The 20,016-nt window shown below is 41.2% G+C and overlaps 1 protein-coding gene across 1 annotated transcript in view; it reads right to left on the bottom strand.

Annotated features, from left to right (window-relative positions):
* MOB2 (MOB kinase activator 2) overlaps positions 1-13,834 on the bottom strand; it is a 105,597-nt gene extending 91,763 nt beyond the window's left edge. Inside the window, exon 1 of the mRNA XM_083493405.1 lies at positions 13,334-13,834. Coding sequence (XP_083349531.1) covers positions 13,334-13,350 — 17 coding nt within the window. The 5' untranslated portion in view covers positions 13,351-13,834. The remainder of the gene's footprint in view (positions 1-13,333) is intronic.
* Positions 13,835-20,016: the final 6,182 nt, after the last annotated feature.

Raw genomic sequence — 20,016 nt, 5'->3', positions numbered from 1 at the left:
GCAGTAATTTTCTTTCTTTTTTACACCTATCAAAGTTACATCTGATTGCAAAGAAAGGAGTGATTATTTGACAATATTTTGCTGATGGGTTAAATGCCTAACCCTGAATCAGGATTTGGTTGAGTTTATGGAAAGGTCTGCCTTTTTCTGATGATATAAGGTAGGCTGAGAATCAGAAGAGCACAATTTAGTCCCTCCACTATGCAGAGGTACAACTGCTTTCTTGATGCCCAATGGATGCTTAAGTTGAGATACCTGCACTGCAGGAGGTTGGACTAGTTGACCCTCAGGGTTCCTTCCAACTCTACAATTCTGTGATTCTATGAATTCTATTTGCAGGTTCTTCTTCACCATAAACTGGAGTACTCTTTCAGTTATTGGTCTATACATAGGAAGCTGCAACCTTAGACCAGAAGTTGTCACACAGGAGATTGGGAACACAGGGTTTTATTGTAACAAAGCTAAATTCTAAAGCAGGAGTACCCAACATGGTATCTTCCAGGTGTGTCAAAAGGAACTGAAGAAGTTAGTTTACCCTGTAGAATCTGACCCACTTACAAATATACTATTTTAGAAGAACGTGCATTATTCAAATTGCTGCAATGATTTCACGTTGCTTGTGTTCAGAAGCCTGCATAACTGCAACTTGTACACTGCAAAATTGGGCAACTGGTAGTTAGATAATCTTGATAAATGAGTCTTTATAACCCAGACCGATTTATTCCTCACATCAGAACAGCGAGCACAACCAGCTGCATTTGTCTTGAAGAGGATTCACTGAGCATTCTAGATTGCTACCTAGTTCTGTGGCCTTAAACATATTTATGAAGAGATACACATATTTAGAAAAATATCAGTAAAAATGAGGATCTTAACATTTCTAGCTTATACAATTGCTGATTATATTTACGGTAGGCCTGAACTGACAAACTTGACAAAGCCCCTAAAGCTGCAGCAGAAAATTAAGTGAGTTCTAATGCAAATTCTTTCTATTTAGAATGCAGCCAGTTACACATTTATTTTAAATGTGCAGATAGGGTCAACTTTCAATAAAATGAACTTCGGTGCTACTTCTTACTTTCCAGTATTATACATCTGCACATCTCTTTAACCAGATGACTAAAGACAGAACACTACACAGAAACAAGTTTAGTTTCCTCTCCAAGACCACTTCCTTCACTGTGCAATTGCCGCTTCTCTGTGGTTGAATTTTTTCATAGTGAGAATCTTAAACTGGTTAGACAGTCAAATAAAGAATAACTACTAAAACATGGGATTTCAACACCACAACTAGATGAAGCAAGTGTTATGCAGGAGACGTGTTTTAACAAAACAACAACAACTGAACAGTGGTGGGTGATGAGAACTTTTGTAATCTTTTCCAATGAGAACTGCATTGTATATCCATCCCTCGAAGCCACATTCTTAATAGAAACATCAGAAAAGTGCAGTGCCTGAAAACAGGATGTGAATATGAGGTGCTTTGCACGCACATGTCTTCCTTGCAGAAACTACAGAAACTGGAAAAGAATAAAGTACCGGCAACAAGTCTACAAGTTATAAAATATGCAAATACACTACAAAAAGGGAAAGGAGATAGTGTAGCTGTTCTCCAAATGAAAGAGAGTAATAATACAGGAAATAGGATAAAGATAGAAGTTATTTCCTACAGATTTTGTTTGAAAAGAAATAATTTGATATGCACAGCAAAAATTAACAACCCCACACTTAAGTCTATCCACAAAGCTACAGCACTTGCATTATAAAACAAAATCAACCCCCTCACAGACTGATAGCTGCATCCATGCATTCCTGAGTGACAATGATCCAGATGCAACGACAAACCATAGCTTGTTATTAAGTGCATGAGTAGCAGCAAGTCATGGTGAGCCTCAGGAAGATGTTCTCCTTTCATCTTCCTCCCCTCATCCATGCACAAGGCGAGGAAATTAGACAAAAGACATATTTTCTTCTACAGCAGTTCCTGGTTTGTATTAGGTATAAAGGACTATTTTTTGTTCACATTGCATTTTATGTAAGCCCTACAATATTCTGTTGCTCTGGATGCTCAAAGAGAAGTATAACCATTAGCATTAACAAACTACTCCCCAGCCAGTGGTGGTGCCACAAAGCCCCATCTAACAGCATTAAATGCCTGCTCTGTGACAAACACACATATGAGAAATTAACACTTTTAGTTCAAATAATACAAGTACGTACTTCAGAGCTGAAGGTCACAGAGCACACTCATCATCAAAAAGTGCCTTGGAAGAAGCATAAATTATTCAAACTGATCTAAAAAACATAGGAGGATTAAAATGTAACATGTGTATGTGTGTGATTAACAGAAATAGCCAGGCCATTCTTTTACTAGCCAAGGGCCTATTAACTTACTATGTGCTCTTGCCACTGAAGACACACTTCCGTATTTCTAGGCTGTAACTTCTGAGTTTGCTGTATAAGACAGCAGGTACAGCAACAAAACTAAGACAACTTACAGACAAAGTATTACAAAAGGAAGGTGGATCAATTCAGCAGACAAATCTCACACTAACTGAAACCCATAAAACTGTTACTGAGTAAAACAAGAAACTGAAGGGAACTCTCCCTCCGACAAGTAGAAAGATAACAAAGGAGGAATTACATAGCATATATTAGGGGGGGGGGAGTCTCTCCAAATAAGAAGATGAAGTTTGTGCACTGAGTAATATTATCAGCACTAGCATGAACGTGTGGTCTAACAAGTCCATGCACCAAGTTAATCAAGAAAACCAATGTTATGTGTTCCTGCGAGAGAGAAAACCCAGGCCAGCTTTCAGTTCTTTCAATTGTTCTTTATGCCAGGGCACATTGCCCACATTCTCCAGAGGCCATGAGACAGTCCAGCAAACATACCACACAACCACAACAAGAATTTTTATCACAACTATGACCTGAATTCTCTTGGCATCCAAGAGTTAAAGGTTTAATTTTTTAAGAAAAGTGAAATCAACGTCTGTTTAGTTATTGTCTTTGTTCAGCTTACAGTCCAAGGCATCTGAAAACTTTCTGGTCAGCAGCCAAAGCTAAAGCAATGCCCTCCTGTGAACCCTGTTTGGTATATGAAGGAAAAATACAGAACTCCTTGAATATCTCATCCAAACCAAGCAAATCAGTACCTATGTCATACATATACTGTCAAGCCACTGCATTTGTTTTCATTCTTCCCTGGAGATTCTCCTGTGTGCTGTCCTATTAAAAGAAAAAGAAACAACAACCCTCTACCTACAAATACACAAACATTAAAAGAGAAATGATGCAACTAGCACACTATCATTATAAGGATAATACTTTAACGTGGCCTTAATTTTTCTTTACTAACAGCATGCTACAGGATGCTAATCTTCAAACTGATTTTTTGTTTATATTACTGTGTATCTTTCACCTGTTCTCCATTAGGACAGTGGTGGGGAACAACAGCTCTCCAGGTGTCAATGGACTCCAACTCACATCAACCCCAGTTAGCATGGCCAATGGTCAAGGATTATGGGAGCTGTAATCCAGCAACATCTGGAGGACCACAAATTCCCATCACTGCTCTGATTGATGCAAACATATTTAGAGCACCCCTGCTATGAATAAACTTCACAGCGTCCTAAGGAATATAAGATGCCAAAACTCTCTCTTACTGAGTTATTTTTTTGTAATGGGAGATCATCCACTTATTTCTTCTGTTACAACAATGAAATGCAATACCTACTAGGGAGTATTACAAACTCTGAGATCTATCTATCTATCTATGCATATGCCAGATGGCTCCTTAAACCAGGGTTACAGTCACCAAAACGGAATGTCTAGGTGCCATTTTTTGGGCCAGACAGCTTTTGGTTCCTGGAATTCATTCTGATTGTGCAGATAAAATATAATGTATAAAATTCTACAGGATGTGTTGCTAGTGTGGGAAAACAGTTAAGATCCAAGGATCCCCAGACATGTACTTTCAGAGGGTGGAGACACCAAGCACCATCTGGTGCCTGGGTATTTTCACTTGGTCATAAGTGGCCAATAGCCAGGTGCAAAATCCACCTGACAAATTTTGAATGCTGCTGCTGGGTGAATCGCAAAATTGTCAAACTTCCCAATTATTATTTTCTATACTCTTAAGTATCTTTGAAGAAGTCACAAAAAATTATTGAAAGCACTATATCATTTATGGCATATGATGGTCAATACATTTCAATATATGCAGCTTTTCATGGGTGAAAAACATAGGTCTGATAACTTCAGTGGTTTTCTGTAGAGGGAAAGAAGTTCACAAAGGTAAAAAAAAAAAGCAGTGGGAATACAAAAGAGTAACACCTGCCTAAATGAGAATTGAAAGCAAGCGTATACACTGCAGCTGTGTAAATCAAAGTGACACCAACAAGGCTTTACAAAAAGAAGGGAAAAGTTTTTTTTAAAACTCAATATCCATCCATAGCAACTATCTAGTTGCACTGTAGCAATAAAACTGTCAGAACATTTGCATAGCTAAGCAGGGTCCAGTACAGTTTCAAATTGGATGGGAGACAGTGTGTTGAGATTCCTGCATTTCAGGAGATTGGACTAGATGACCCTTGGGGTCCCCCTCCAACTCTACAATTTTATGTTTCTATGTGTAGTAACCAACTTGGATTCGAATCCACTTCAAACAGAGGTTTGGAGAAAGTCTACCTGCAAGAAATAGTGATGAGATTATATCATAAGATTATATCTGATCTGTTAGCTGCTCTTGAGAAAATCCCCAAATTTTGTAAGTTGTCTCAACAAAGCCACAGAGAATTTTAATAAATGTTTAAGATCTAATTCATTTCCTGTCTCAGACTGCTGCTATGTTCAGACAAGGTGCCTATTTTTTTAACATTAATTTGTTTAACTGTTTTGGGTAGCTGCCAACCTTCTTAACTCCTTCACGGTTCTCACTTATACATGATACCAAAACTAGTTCTAGAAGTGTGCAACATAGTAGACCTTTATACCATAAACGAAATATAAAACATTTATAATGGTAAACACACAAATGGTGCACACAAACTAATACACACACTGGTCTTGTCTGCACATTGTAATAAACCATAATCTGAACTAAACTAAGGTTTACCATGAACAAGCAATGTGCTGGTGCACTCTGCTCAATCTCACCTGCTTCCCTCGCTCCACTGCCAAGCTGGGAGAAGCCATGGAGAAACTGGCTTGGTGTTACATATGGTTTGCTTCTATGAAACAAGCGTTGAGTAGTAGGCTACGAAAAACACTTTGGCTTCCACTCATGGTTGGAGAGAGAAAAAACCATGCACACTGAATCACATATAATGCTAAGCCATCCACTCCATGGGTTGTTCTTCCTTTTGCCAAGCTAGGTAACAAAGCAGGCACAAACATAGTAGTTTACTTCAAACTATAGCGTACTGTGAGTGACGTAAACCAGACTGAGACAAAAAACAGTTGAAACTTTACTAGAAGTACTTTTCCAATGAAAAAACCCAAGAGTTCTCAAGCCTCCTTGCAGAAGGAGGCTTAGTCAACAAAGAAGACAGCTAGTTAACAAATAATTATATTGACCTAAGCAGCTGCAGAACTTTTAATAAACATTAGGGAGTTCTAGACTCCCTAATAATAGTCTGTAGTAGGAACAGAGGCTATGTGAAATCTGATTAAAGGAGTGAAACTCAGAACAGGTTTACACATTACCTCCCATGATGGTCCTTAAAAATGTCTTTTACATGCATGCAATCAATGCAATGGGGGAGCAATGTTTAGAGGTTGTGACAAAAATGTCTAGATAAACATCTTAGAAACATTAGTTACAGAGCTGCCTAGATGAGACCAAGTCCAAAGGTATGCCAGTATAGCTAAGAAGCAGAGACAAGGAAGCCATAAAAGCCAAGGAGGTTTCCTCTAAAGTCCTGTCCAAATGAAGTGGAGCACAAACTGACAAAAAGGTGTCCTGACAATAAGCATATTAAAAACATTAAGACCAACATTTATGTAAGTAACAACAGAAGCAGGAAACTAGCCTGGGAGGTGACTGTTAGATAGCCAAGGTGTGAAAGTACTAAAGAAGGGCAGGGCAATATCCTTCTGCTTCTCTGCATCTATCTTCAGCGGAAGATATTAGATATCATGCTTAAATTACTTTTTTCAGGCAAGACATCTCAAGAATTAGAGGTGACAAGAGATGATATTCTAGGGCTTACTGACAAACTACAAATTAATCTACTGATTAGCATTAAATTCAGGCCAAACGAAACGAAGAGCTTTGTCACACAATGCATAATTAAGGAATTAAAGAATTTGCTGCCACAATATATGCTGAAGGGTACTGGTTAAGATAGCTCTAAAAGGAATTAGCCGCTGATAGAGGACTTCTTCATGAAGTTGTCTACCAGTCATGACAGCTAAATTTTACCTCCGTTAGCCCGAATGGGCCATGATCCAATCTATTAATGCAGTTCTATAATGTTTAGATTTCATCTACCACACGAGGACCTAAACATGTTAAATGCTTCATGTTAGCATCATAATTCTAAGTTTACATGCACATTGGAAATTCCCATTCAAGATGTCCATAGTTTCATTAATACAACCATATTTATATGTCACCATCACTTCTCGGGGTAACATGAATCCAGATCTGTCTTTCTGTTGGGGAAAAGGACTAAGAACCAGTGGAGGAAGTTCCTGCCTCAAACTCTCCGGAGCAGCTTTTCACAGGGTTCTGAGGGCTGCAAGAGGAAATAGGACTCAAACTGGTGGCTCCCATGAGCAGTGCTTGGGGAAGTATGGCTCCAACTAACTTTAAACGAGGAGTTATTTCCACTGGAGTAAGCAATTTTTGATGCTACACCATTAGTAACTGTGGCACAATGTTTACTTTTTCAAATTACATGTTCTGTCCTGTGGGCAGGAAGAAGAGAGCAAGGAAGACAGGCAAAGACAACATCAGGAACTGCTCCAACCCTACACCTCAACTTTACATTTTATTTCATTTATTTGTTTTGATATTTTAAAAATTACAGTGTTGCATGCCTTGGTAGAAAAGTGGTATAGAAATAAAAGGAAGGAAGGAAGGAAGGAAGGAAGGAAGGAAGGAAGGAAGGAAGGAAGGAAGGACAATTCTTTTTTTTTAAAGTAATATTTATTAAGAGTTTAAAAATTACAAAAGAAAAAGAGTTAAACAAAGCAAAACAATACAATACATAAAAAACAAACAAAAAACTGCTTATCTTAACAAAACAAAAACAGAAACAATTAAAAACACATCCAATATTTCCATATCTTGTCTTTCATTTACTTGTTTCGATGACCTCCTCACACCTCCCTTTTTTGTATTCTAGTTCAGTTAGCTATTTCAGCAAATCCTTACCATCTTTCTCAATTTTTGTCCTATAATTTATCTTATCACAATCTAACCTTATTTTTTCCCCCTTTGGCCCATTAACAGTCTATTTTTACTTAATTCTTTATAACATTTCTGCTAAGGCCATATAACTTCATTCCAGCATCCTTCTAACATTCATTAATTTTACAGTGTGTCTGTAAATAATCTTTAAATTTTTTCCAATCTTCTTCCACCGACTCTTCTCCCTGGTCTCGGATTCTGCCAGTCATTTCCGCCAGTTCCATGTAGTCCATCAACTTCATCTGCCATTCTTCCCAGGTGGGTAAATCTTGTGTCTTCCAATACTTTGCGATAAGTATTCTTGCTGCTGTTGTAGCATACATAAAACAAGTTCTATCCTTCGTTGTCACCAATTGGCCGACCATGCCCAGGAGAAAGGCCTCTGGTTTCTTCAGGAAGGTATATTTAAATACATTTTTCATTTCATAATAGATCATCTCCCAGAATGTCTTAATCCTTGGGCACGTCCACCAAATGTGAAAGAATGTACCTCCAGTCTCTTTACATTTCCAACATTTATTATCGGGCAGATGGTAAATTTTTGCAAGCTTGACTGGTGTCACATACCACCTATAAATCATTTTCGTTAAATTCTCTCTTAAGGCATTACATGCCGTAAACTTCATACCTGTGGTCCACAACTGTTCCCAGTCAGCCATCATAATGTTGTGTCCAACAGGAAAGAAGAACAATTCTTGACACTCTACATAGAAGGTGCCAGAAATGTGCAAAATGTATGAAGAATATAAACTTTGATGTATGCAGCACACAAGCATAGACAAAGGATGACTTGGGTTTCTTAAAACAGTATCTCTCAGTTCTTTAACTATTCAGTTCCATATGATAGTGAATTCAACATGGTTATAATATTGACCAGCTTGAAGTTTCTACTGAATAAAGAGGTAGCTGCTCTGAAAACTGTACACAGAATAATAGAAGGTTATTGTTTGCATTTATATGTTGTTTTTCTGCCATGGCACTCCGGACAGTTTACAATTTTAGTATTTCTAAAAACTAGCATATGGTACAAAAATATAGAACAGGGTTCTGTCACGCCAACTGGTCATCATTTCTGGAGTCTACAGCACAAGTTCCCTGCCCCATGTTTTTGTCTTCCTTCAGGATGTACAAGTCTTTAAAAGTTCCAAAGGTGAGGTGAGAAGATTAACTGGCTAGAAAATACTTGACAGGTGATGTTAAAATGTCTCCTAAAATAAGGTGCTCTTCAATAAATATTTTTAATTGTCACATAACATTATATCAGCTCCCATGATGAAATGGTCACCGTCTTGTCACTTCAGAACTACAGTGGTGCCTCGCAAGAGGAAATTAATTCGTTCCGTGAGTTTTTTCGTCTAGCGAATTTTTTGTCTTGCGAAGCACGGTGTCGGAAAAGTTTTGGAAAAGCTTCAAAAATCACCAAAGTCTTCAAAAACCTCAAAAAAGGCTACCACACCTCATTCTATGAGTTGCTCCTCGAAGTCAAGTCGCAACTGTATTAATGGTGTTAAGAAAAAGGAAACAAACTTGCAAGACGTTTTCGTCTTGCGAAGCAAGCCCATAGGGAAATTCGTCTTGCGAAGCAGCTCAAAAACCGCAAAACCCTTTCGTCTAGCGGGTTTTTCGTCTTGCGAGGCATTCGGCTTGCAGGGCACCACTGTACTAATGTATTAACAGTTTTGTTCCTTCATAAAAAGTTATGAAATTTATGTAACTAAAAACAACCACGGATACTATTTGTTGGCACTTAAAACTAACAGAACAAACTTTCATAGCAATCAATCCTCTTCCAAAAGGAAACAAAGCTCAACATACTCATACCAAATTTAAGTGCACAAAATCCTAATGCAACTCTGAACTCCATTCAAAGTGGTGTGTTGTATGTCTACATATAACAGGAAAATTGTAATCTCCCATTCTTAAAAGTTGCAATATATTGCTTAACATATTCCCCTTTGCTGTGCAACACCTGTGCAGACTAACTGGATTTGCACACACCTGTAAGTCATTGACCTTGACATGAATATGGCAGTGTTCAGCAGCAGGATGCACAATATTTAGCTAATGTAAAGAAAGGTCATAGAAATTTGGTGATCCAGTTATGGCAGTTTGTTTCACATAGTTCTTCCCTCAAAATTTCAGCAAATCATACAAGAACACGAAAGAGAAGCACAATGTTTCTGGGTAGTACAAAGTCAACTTGATTACTGCCCTTAGGTTTGCTGTGAATGTAGTGTTTCCTAATATTTGTTTCCATACTGCTTAATTATTTGCATTTCAAAGTTGTGTACAGCCCCCCAAAACCCACAGAAACTCACGACAATAAAACAATAAAAATATATTGTAGGACCATTACCACAATGAAGGTAAACACCCATCACAGTTAGCTTTAACCAAAGCTTATAAACGAGAATCAAACCCTGGTTAAAGCTAACCATGGTACAAATAGGATGCTATGCCACGCATCATGTTAAACACAGAAGGCACCGGAGTCTGTGCATGCTTCCAATCTCTTAACTATGCCTAAGAGATCAGCAAACATTACATCTGCGCCATGCTTCCACTCAGGTAACCAGAGATTTTGAATAATGGCTCAAAAGAGCAAATGAACTTGAAACTGTGAAAGCCTAGAATAAGGACAATTGTCAATGTTGCTCAAAACAGAAGTATAAAAAGCAATTACCGTACTTCTGGGTTTTCAGTGCTTGAAAACCAAAACGTTCGGCTTCTGAGACGCTGGAAAACTGAGGTACCACTGTATATGTCTACTCAAAAGTGAGTCCCAATTACTCACTCAAGAGGTTGTGGACTCTCCTTCCTTGGAGGTTTTTAAGCAGAGGTGGGTGGCCATCTGTCACGGATGTTTTACCGGAGATTCCTGCATTGCAGGGGGTTGGACTAGATGACCTGTGGGATCCCTTCCAACTCTACAATTCTGTGACTCTATGAATTACTCCAACAGGTTTTATTCAGGGGTAATTAGGTAAAGGACTATAGTCTAAAGAAAATTAATGCGCAATAGTATTGAAGGGAAAACACAAAGTTAAGAAATCAGTTTATTTCACAGAAATCCCTCTTTTAAAAGGTAGCATAAAGCTTTAGAGGGGTGGATGTGGCTATGTTAATTTGTTGCTGCAAGCAACAAACCACAGTGGCTTAGCATTATGTTTGGATCAAGGATGGTGGTTTGTTATATTCCAGCAATTCAGGACCTACAGCCTTGTAAAACACAAAGATTATTCACAACAAAACATTCCCCTGATCATCAGTTTTGGAGACCCCAATATCATAGTAGTGTTTCCCTTACAGCAGTTTTGTTTTGGGACAAACATACCATGATGTGAAGCCAAGGTTTGTTCTTGGCTTACTAATCATGGTGTGGACCGAAACAAACTATGATCCGCAGTTCAGATAGAACACTAAGTCAGACATTGTAGTTTTTGCTCACACTAGGGGGAGTCGTCAAAAGGGTCCAATTTCTATGATTGTAGTAAGCCATTAATAATAATTTATCTTGACATGCAAACTAGGCTTTTGTTTTTTAAGTTTTAGTTGCAAGTCTGTTGTCCATTATCAGAACTTTGCTACAGTAGTAAAATACTATGTGTTTTGTTCTAGAAGTGCACACATTAACTTTTGAAGGCACCATTACTGTGAACAGTGTTCCAAAAGTTGCAGGTAATAGCAGCAAGCACGTATAGCAATTTAAGTTTGATTTGCATAATGCTGTAAGAATCCCAGCCACACTAAAGTAAACAATTCTATTCATCTATATATGATTCAGTTCAGAAAAAGGTCAGCACAAACAATTAGCATTAAATTACCCTAAGTGTTACTTGCAACTACATGGTCCAATTCTAACTTCTATACATTATGATTTATAAACACAAACATCAAAGGAGTAACTGACCTAACTCTGAAAAACCTCTGAGGTTTTAAATAACTAACCATCATTATGTTACCCATCTCTACTGATGGGCATACATGCAAGCATAATACAATTTATCAGCCAGCTCGCCTAATCTGATAATACACATAAAGTCAATGCTTGCTCCAGATGTCCCAGCAAGTATTCTCGAGGAGCAGCATACGCAGCCGGAAACTCTTACCCAAAACTGATTTGATTTCAGTCACCATAAGCATAAGACACCTTCCCCACCTACATCTAAAATTGCACAAGGCTTGTGACCCCTCTACTAAAACTCTATGATATCCTATCAAACTATTATCCTTTGGCATAAGATCAAATTGTTACATAAAGATAAATAACTTGAGTGCACATTTATGGAACACATCTTACTCACCAATGAATTTCGCATCACCGTTATTCATAGTTCACCCAAGTCAAGAATAGTTGTGCAGTCAGTATTCAAGCGTTTGCATTTAATCATAGCTAGCATCCCTCAGCTGCCTGAGATTTTCAACCCTAAAACCAACAGCAAATAGCTTTCTACCTTCTGTCTCTCTGGGTAATTAGTACTATTAATCCCAAGCTCTCCAAGCCCCCTGGTGTGGCAATGATTTGGTTTTAACCTCCGCCAAGGTCTCCTCTTTTATATTCTAGCAAACAAACTGTTGGAAAAGTTTTAAGGTGTGACCTGAAGTGATATTGCAAAAACAGAAGTCTAAGTTGACAGAAATGTGCTGCAACTTGCTGTTCCTGAATCCAAATTATTACTAAATTGATGGGTTACAGCAATATATGTATGCTGCATTTCTCCTCTCTCTTAACCCAATTAAGCAATATTCATGTCCTGGACAGCTGACAAGTATAAAAGCATCAGCGCATTATTATTATTTTTTTAAAAAAATCCCACTCCTAAAATTATTGCACATTACCTCTGCCCCTCCGCCTGAACAAGTTATGATTTTTTGGAAACTCCCTTGTCAAGCCCCCACCATTACAAAGCACTTCAATCCCAACCAGGTATTACCAACCATTTTGTATTCCTTGCTTTCCAACAGCACAGAATCCCAAGCCAGCTGTTGTGATGCTCCATATTTTGCAATTAGAAAATGCCATTTACAGACATGTGATCCAGCATCTCTGCCACTCAGCAGAACCTCAATACACTGACCACCACATACCCACATGAGGCCAATGTACTACTTCCATCAAAGTGAGCACTTTGCATTTCACTCACACACCACTCCCTTTTGTGCCCCATGCCAAGTCTCCCACCACTGGAAATTCCTCCTTGACATCCTGGTGCTGTGTCAGGGTTAAGGTTTCTATAGCAACTGCATCTTATTCAAGCCTGATCTGCTGCTCCCCCCCCCCCCGAAATCCAGGACACCCCCTGCATTATAGTCTCTGGTTCTTACACAACTGCATAGGGCAGTAAAATAGTTCCAAAATACGCCGACAGATTGCATCTTTTTTAAAAAAAATAAAAGAAATCTCAGAACTTGCTTACCTGGAGTAACTACCACCCTGATTCTAGAAGGCAAATCAAAGATTGTAACCTCCACTCCATGCATAAGGATGCAGTCCAAATCTGCATGTGTGCATAACACGTGCGCGCTCGCGCGCGCACACACATTATGCATGTTCGGGCAGGCAGCATGAAATTCATCTTCTCCCATTCTTTACCTTGCCCCGACTGAGAATCAGTAGAAAGGTGGTGGCTGGGATTAAAGTATGCTGGGCGCTAATTTAATCCAAGTTAATCCAATCTTGACTACAACTCAGGAACAATTTACACCTGACCCTGCCAGCGCCGTGCCAAAACCGACCCCCGCGGCCTGGGGGAGGGGGAAGAGGAAAGGAGGTGGGAGCAGCCGCCAGCAAGCCCGGAAACACCTTTCCTTCTGACCTTCTTACCCCACGAGGAAGCTGGAACGAAGCACAAAACCCCAACTCAGCCTAGCCCAGCTCCCCCCCCCCCGCTTCGCCCAGCCAGGGCTACTCACCCCATGAGCCAGTCCATGACGCCGCCTGCTGCCTTGCGCCGCCGCGGTGCTGGGCCGGGCGAGCAAGCAGGCGGCTCCGGCTGCGTCCCCTGAGCTCCTCTCCTCACCGCCCGCTCCGGCCTCTGAGGCGGCTCATGGGTGGCGCCTGTCCCGCACCGGACCTTCTCCCGCCTGGCGCCCCGTTCTCTCCTCCCTCAGGCGGAGGAGGAGGCGGCTGCTACTTCGGCTGCTACTTCTTCTTCTTCTTTCTTCGCCGCCGCCGCCGCCTCGTCTTCCTCCTGCTGCTGCTCCGGGCGGCTCCGCTGGGTTCCCGCCCCCAAGGCAGCGCCCGCCGGGTCCCCTCAGCCAACCAGCCTCGGCGGGCGAGAGACACACAAGCGCTCTCTCCCTCTCTCTCGCTCTCGCGCTTAGGGTGGCCGGAAGTAAACACACTGCCTTTCCTCCAACATTTTCTCCCCGCCCTCTCTCCCCCTCCACACGCGCGCCCGGCACAGCAACCCGGAAGCGACCGCCCTCCCGAGGGACGATGGGAAATGGAGTCCCGGCGCAAACTCCGAGGGAACAGAACCTCTGAACGGGAACGGAGAAGGGAGAGTTTCTTCTGGGTGCGGAAAGAGAGAGAGGGAGGAGGGTTAAAAAAGAGCAGGAAGACTGAAGCTGCGGCGGCGGCCGCTGGGAATCTGCGAGGCTCATGCGATACTGCGCTTTCTTATCGACCCGAGTCTTGATTTTCCCACGTTGCGGCTGCTGTTCCCACGCGCCAGGGATGCCCCATGTGGATGGTGGCGGACTGCAGTTCCCGTCGTTCCTGCCCATTGGCCGTTGGGGCTGGGGCTGATGGGAGTTGGAGTTCGACAATTCTGTAAAGCGTCACAATTTGGGAAAAGGTGCTTCTTCGCACCTACCTGGAAGTATGCCCCGTTGAACTCAGTAGAGCTTACTTGTGTGAAAGCATGCGTAAATGTTTTGTTTTTCTTCGTAGCTTTTGCCAGGGAAAGCGAGAAAACCCTTATTTTCTTTTTAGATTGCAAGCCTGAGGGCATGGGTAAAGAGTTGACTAAAACTTGTTTAAATAAATAAAAGTTGAAAATAGAAACCAACGATAAATGAGTTCTTTAAAATATATACAGTAATGTATTAGTATTATCTGGCTTTAAAATAGTATGTAGTCCTTCATTCTCATGCAAACCAGAAGAGGCTCATGCTTTTAGCCAAAAGGCCCAGAAAATAAACCTGTCTCTAAAAGTTGAAATGACTTTAGATATTCAATTGCATTTAATAACAATATGAAAGAGTTCTGTTTTATTTTACCTTCCAAACTGCAAGTAACTGGGAGCAGGACTTGTTTTGGGGTAAACATACATGGGACAGAACTGCAAATATAGCCATCATTCTTAATTAGATTGTTTACTGGGATTAGGATGTTTGTCAATCTATTTTTGGAAATTAAAGCATACTTCCAGTTTCCCTTCCTAGCCATGATCCATGCCTGAAAGATTCTGAACTTTCACTTAGAATGTCATGTATTTCTGAAAACAATGGGTTGTGCGGAAAAAGGGAGGGGAAGTTCTTCCATGAACTGTTGTTGTATAAATCTCTGCAGGAACAGGAGAACTTAATTGGATATAATCCAATAATGCTAAAGTCCAAACTAGACATTACACTAAATGTGCAATTGTATCTCATATGCTCAGTTCCCCCTACAAACAAACAAATATATCCCACCAGCTGTGGAATGGCACAATCAGGATTGGGTCTTGAGTGGGTTAACCTTTTCTCAAAACTTACGTTGGCCTAAGCAAGAAAGGACCAATGGAAACTCCGAAAGTAACAACAACCAGTTTCAGTGGAGTTTTCCTTATTTGCCTTCTGAATGCTGAGCCTTGCTACCACATCAATGCATGCTTTCATTCATGTATCTTCTTCCCAAGCATGGTGCTCTAAAACTCCCTCAGAGCTTCCCCTACTGGTATCATGGGGTTGTAACACCTGTCCAACACATACACCCCAGTATATCTTTCAAGGAGGACTGGAAACTCTTTCTTGTCTATTTAAAAATAATAATAATATGTGAAGGCCACAGAAGGGTTTGAAGTTTAAGAGAGAGAAAATAGCAGAATATATTAAGTAACTTTTTAAAGAGGATGAAACTGGATGTGATGGAATTTTAAGATGCAATTGTTTGTAATCGTGATTATAAATATCAAGGACGGATGAGCAGGGAGTCATTAGTATTATAGAATAAGGATTATAACTGTTGAGAGATAAAATGTAACTTTGAACCTTGAAATAAAAGAAAGAGAAATCTGGGGGGAGGAAACAGTATGTCTATAATGTCTTAATGATGTGAACAAATTCTGCTGTTCCGCTCTGCAATTAGAATATCACCTCTCTCTGGAACTATGCAAGCAGTTCTGTACACCTTTAAGGAATAAACTCAGTGGGGCCTACTTCTGAATAATTATGCATCATAGGTAAAGGGGCCCCTGACCATTAGGTCCAGTCGTGACTGACTCTGGGGTTGCGGTGCTCATCTCGCTCTATAGGCCAAGGGAGCCGGCGTTTGTCCGCAGACAGCTTCCGGGTCATGTGGCCAGCATGACTAAGCCACTTCTGGTGAACCAGAGCAGTGCACGGAAACGCCGTTTACCTTCCCGCCAGAGTGGTACCTATTTATCTACTTGCACTGTGTGCTTTTGAACTGCTAGGTTGGCAGGAGCAGGGACCGAGCAACGGGAGCTCACCCCGTCACGGCGAGTCGAACCGCTGACCTTCTGATCGGCAAGTCCTAGGCTCTGTGGTTTAACCCACAGTGCCACCCGCATCCCAAAATATGCATCATATTGTACTGCTAAATGCTTAGCAATCCACATGAATCTGAAAACCCAGGCATGCTCCTCCTAGTTGGGAGGTGGGGGTGGAGAATGGGAATCTTTTGCAAGGGGGGGGGAGGAGAAGGCAAGGATGCTTAGCTTTTTCCCACCTACTGTTTTGCCTCTGCAATACCACAGCCACCAAACCACTTTTCCCTCATCCAGGGTTTCAGATGTGTTAGAAAAGTTGCTGGGGTGGATTGCAAAGTGAAAGTCTTTGTATGATAAATGATGGCCCGCATTACAAAGCTGTTCAATGGTCAACACATACTTGGAAACACCAGCTCAACTTCATTTTTGTAGTGGAGAAGTACAGCTACGATTTCCTGACAAATGTTGACCCAACAAAAAAAAATCCATTCTGGTCTTTATCATGAAACAATGGTATGAGGATAAACAAAAAGCATAAATACCTGTTTTGACACCAGGGTAGGATAGATGTTAAGCAAAATACAAAAGGAAAAGCTAACAAGGTGTTAAAGTCCAGCACTTGCAGGTTGAAACAGTCTAAGACAGGGGATCAGCAAACTTTTTCAGCAGGGGGCCGGTCCACTGTCCCTCAGACCTTGTGGGGGGCTGGACTATATTTTTTTTGGGAGGGGGGATGAACAAATTCCTATGCCCCACATATAACCCAGAGATGCATTTTAAATGAAAGTACACATTCTACTCATGTAAAGACACCAGGCAGGCCCCACAAATAACCCAGAGATGCATTTTAAATAGAAGGGCACATTCTACTCATAAAAACATGCTGATTCCCGGACTGTCTGCAGTCCGGATTTAGAAGGCGATTGGGCCGGATCCAGCCCCCGGACCTTAGTTTGCCTACCCATAGTCTTAAGATATCTTCCAGCTTTTGTACAGGCTTCATTAGATTAGCTTCTGCTAGGTGCAAAACAAAGTTGCACCAAGGGTTTCTGGGGCAGCAAAACAAAAATGGCTCCCCCCACCCCCCAGTGCCACCCTTTTAAAAAAGAATCTCAGATCTTGCTACAGTCCCACTGGGAACACATAGGTCCCTTGAGAAGCAGGTAAAAGAAATAAAAAGAACCATGTGACTCCTGCTATTAGCAAGGCTAGAGGTTAATTTTAGGTGTTCCTGGGGTAAACAATCAATGGATGCCAAACTGCATAGCATTATCTAGTGTTTAGAGGGCACATAACTACCCAAAAGCTCCATAATCAGTGTCAGAAAATAATGTACTCCTGGTTTCAGGTCCAGAATGGAGTCTTTGAAGCCTGAATTACTCAGATATTGTACTATCTTTAGGGCCATAAATAACTAAAAAGTATAAATTGTCATTTGATCTCATGAATATTGCTGATCCATATCTTGTCCTACTTTAAAATTAGTGCAGCAACTGGGCATCTAAAAGTCATGGTTCCTGGCTATCTGCATACTAAAGCAAAAGCTACTTGATCTGTTTACATTTGGAATGTTATCTTCCCCAAACCAACCGGCCAAAGACTCCCGTATACATGGGATGGTATTTTGGAATACATGGAAAATTACTAGTTAGCTGGTAAATTAACCATTAGCCTAGACCTCCAAACAACATGCTCCTCTGCAGCATTAGCTAACAAACAAACCAACTCCATGGTCTAGGCAAGGCAAGAAGTGGAAAGGATCAGAAGCAGCAGTTCAGGAGAGTCTTGTTGTTTTTTAATGCTTTGTGTGTCTGCCTCTACTCTTGCTTCTTTCTTAAAAATTTGTATTGGTGTGCATTTTTCTTTTTGTAAGGTAAAGGCAAAGGGACCCCTGACCATTAGGTCCAGTCATGGTCGACTCTGTGGTTGCGACGCTCATCTCGCTTTACTGGCCGAGGGAGCCGGCGTACATCTTCCAGGTCATGTGGCCAGCATGACTAAGCTGCTTCTGGCGAACCAGAGCAGCGCACGGAAACACCGTTGACCTTGCCACCAGAGCAGTACCTATTTATCTACTTGCCCTTGACGTGCTTTTGAACTGCTAGGTTGGCAGGAGCAGGGACCAAGCAACAGGAGCTCACCCCGTCATGGGGATTCGAACCACCGACCTTCTGATTGTCAAGTCCTAGGCTCTGTGGTTTAACCCACAGCGCCACCCGCGTCCCGATTTCTTTTTGTAAATCCACCCAAAAAATGTAATGAAATGAAATTGGGATTTTTCTCAGGATGGTGGAGGGGGTGTGTGCTGTGTCCCATTGGTGAAGTGGTGGTGGCACTGACCCTTCTTTTGACAAGAAATGCTCTGCAGGGGAGGAGGGACAAAAATGGGGGGGCCGAGGTAGGTCAGTTGGGGAGGAGTCAGAAATGTCTATTTTCATCTGAGGAATGCTGGAGGTTATGCAATGGTTTGAAAAGGATACACTTACAAAAATGTGAACATTCCCCCTGTCAATAGTAGTTTCTTCTCAAATGTCTGTTATAGCATACATTTTAATTTCTGCTTTTGATCTTCCACCTCTAGTTCTGTTTAAATTCTACACATGGAAATTGTTTATTTGTCGCCCATATTTCTGAAATTAATTTTATTTAACATATTCCGCAGCTTTCCTTCTTTATTGTTGTTACATGTACTGCTATATCGTCACTCCTGCTTAGCCAGATTTCTTTTCCTTCCAATTTCCTTTTGTACCTAAGAAAACTGCTTCTTAAAATTTGTAGACTGTATGGGATAATGAACACCGTTGACAGATCCATTGACCAATTGTTGCTGTTTGTTCAATATGATTCATCTTGCTTGCAATGTATAAGGGAGGAATCCTGACCATAGATCTGCTGGGCCAAGCAGCATAGGATCCAGCAGATCTCCAGCTCAGCTGGGTCACACCAGCATAAGACCCGCAATCTGGCTCAGCCAGAGATACACCAATATGAGTCCCCCATATGAACTCAGCTGGAGTTCAGCCAGCTGAGCCAAATCTGGTGGGTTATATGCTTGTCCAAGCCCTGAAATAGGGATGTGGTGAGGCAGGGGTCAGGTCAGCAAACCTTTTCAGCAGGGGGCCAGTCCACTGTCCCTCAGACCTTGTGGGGGGCTGGACTATATTTTGAAAAAAACCCACACAAATTTCTGTGACCCACAAATAACCCAGAGATGCATTTTATTTTATTTTATTAAATCATTTTTATTGGTGAACTCCTTTCACCAATTGTCCTGGAGTTAACACTGGATCCCTAATACACTTTCAGAGCCATGTGGGTGAGGCTGCTGGGTGAGGCTGGGCCCAACTTCTGTGTTAATTGGCATACTGATCTTTTCTTCACTGCTGCGTGTGTGTTTGTGCATAGGTTCCCTGTGTTGCTGCATTGATGTTAAATGAGAAGCTAGTGGTCTGCCCTGCCCTCTGCTTTTTACTTCTGCTTCCCCCTCCCATCTTGAATTTTTTGTTGTTTCAAGATTACATGGTTTAAAAATGTTTATGCTGGCTGTCTTGGAGATACTGTGCCCTGAAAAAAATGCCTTATAAATACCAGGTTGGGAGGTGGGGAAACCCACTGAAAGAGGGGGGGGGATAGCATTTTCTCAGAAACACAACTACTATTCGGACCACTTGATCCCAACAAGCAAAATGGCAGAAGTATTCTTAGCTGTGTGTATCTGTGTGCTTGTGTCGCTTCAGCAGTAGCCCTTTGTCAGTGAGGTGTGGATCAGGTTGCCGGTGAAATAAATGCATTAATGCCAATATAGAGAGACTCATTCTCAGCCTGTCTCAGCTATATAGTTTTACTTTGCCTTTAAATGGATACTATATTAAATGACGAGATACCTTCATTTTCCAATGCCATGTGTGCCTGACCTGTTTTTTCCATACGTCAGGTCAA

This window comes from Podarcis liolepis (assembly GCF_965112155.1).
Source record: "Podarcis liolepis genome assembly, chromosome: 1".
In the NCBI taxonomy this organism is placed as follows: Eukaryota; Metazoa; Chordata; class Lepidosauria; order Squamata; family Lacertidae; genus Podarcis; species Podarcis liolepis.
This window is presented reverse-complemented; position numbering and strand designations above follow the sequence as displayed.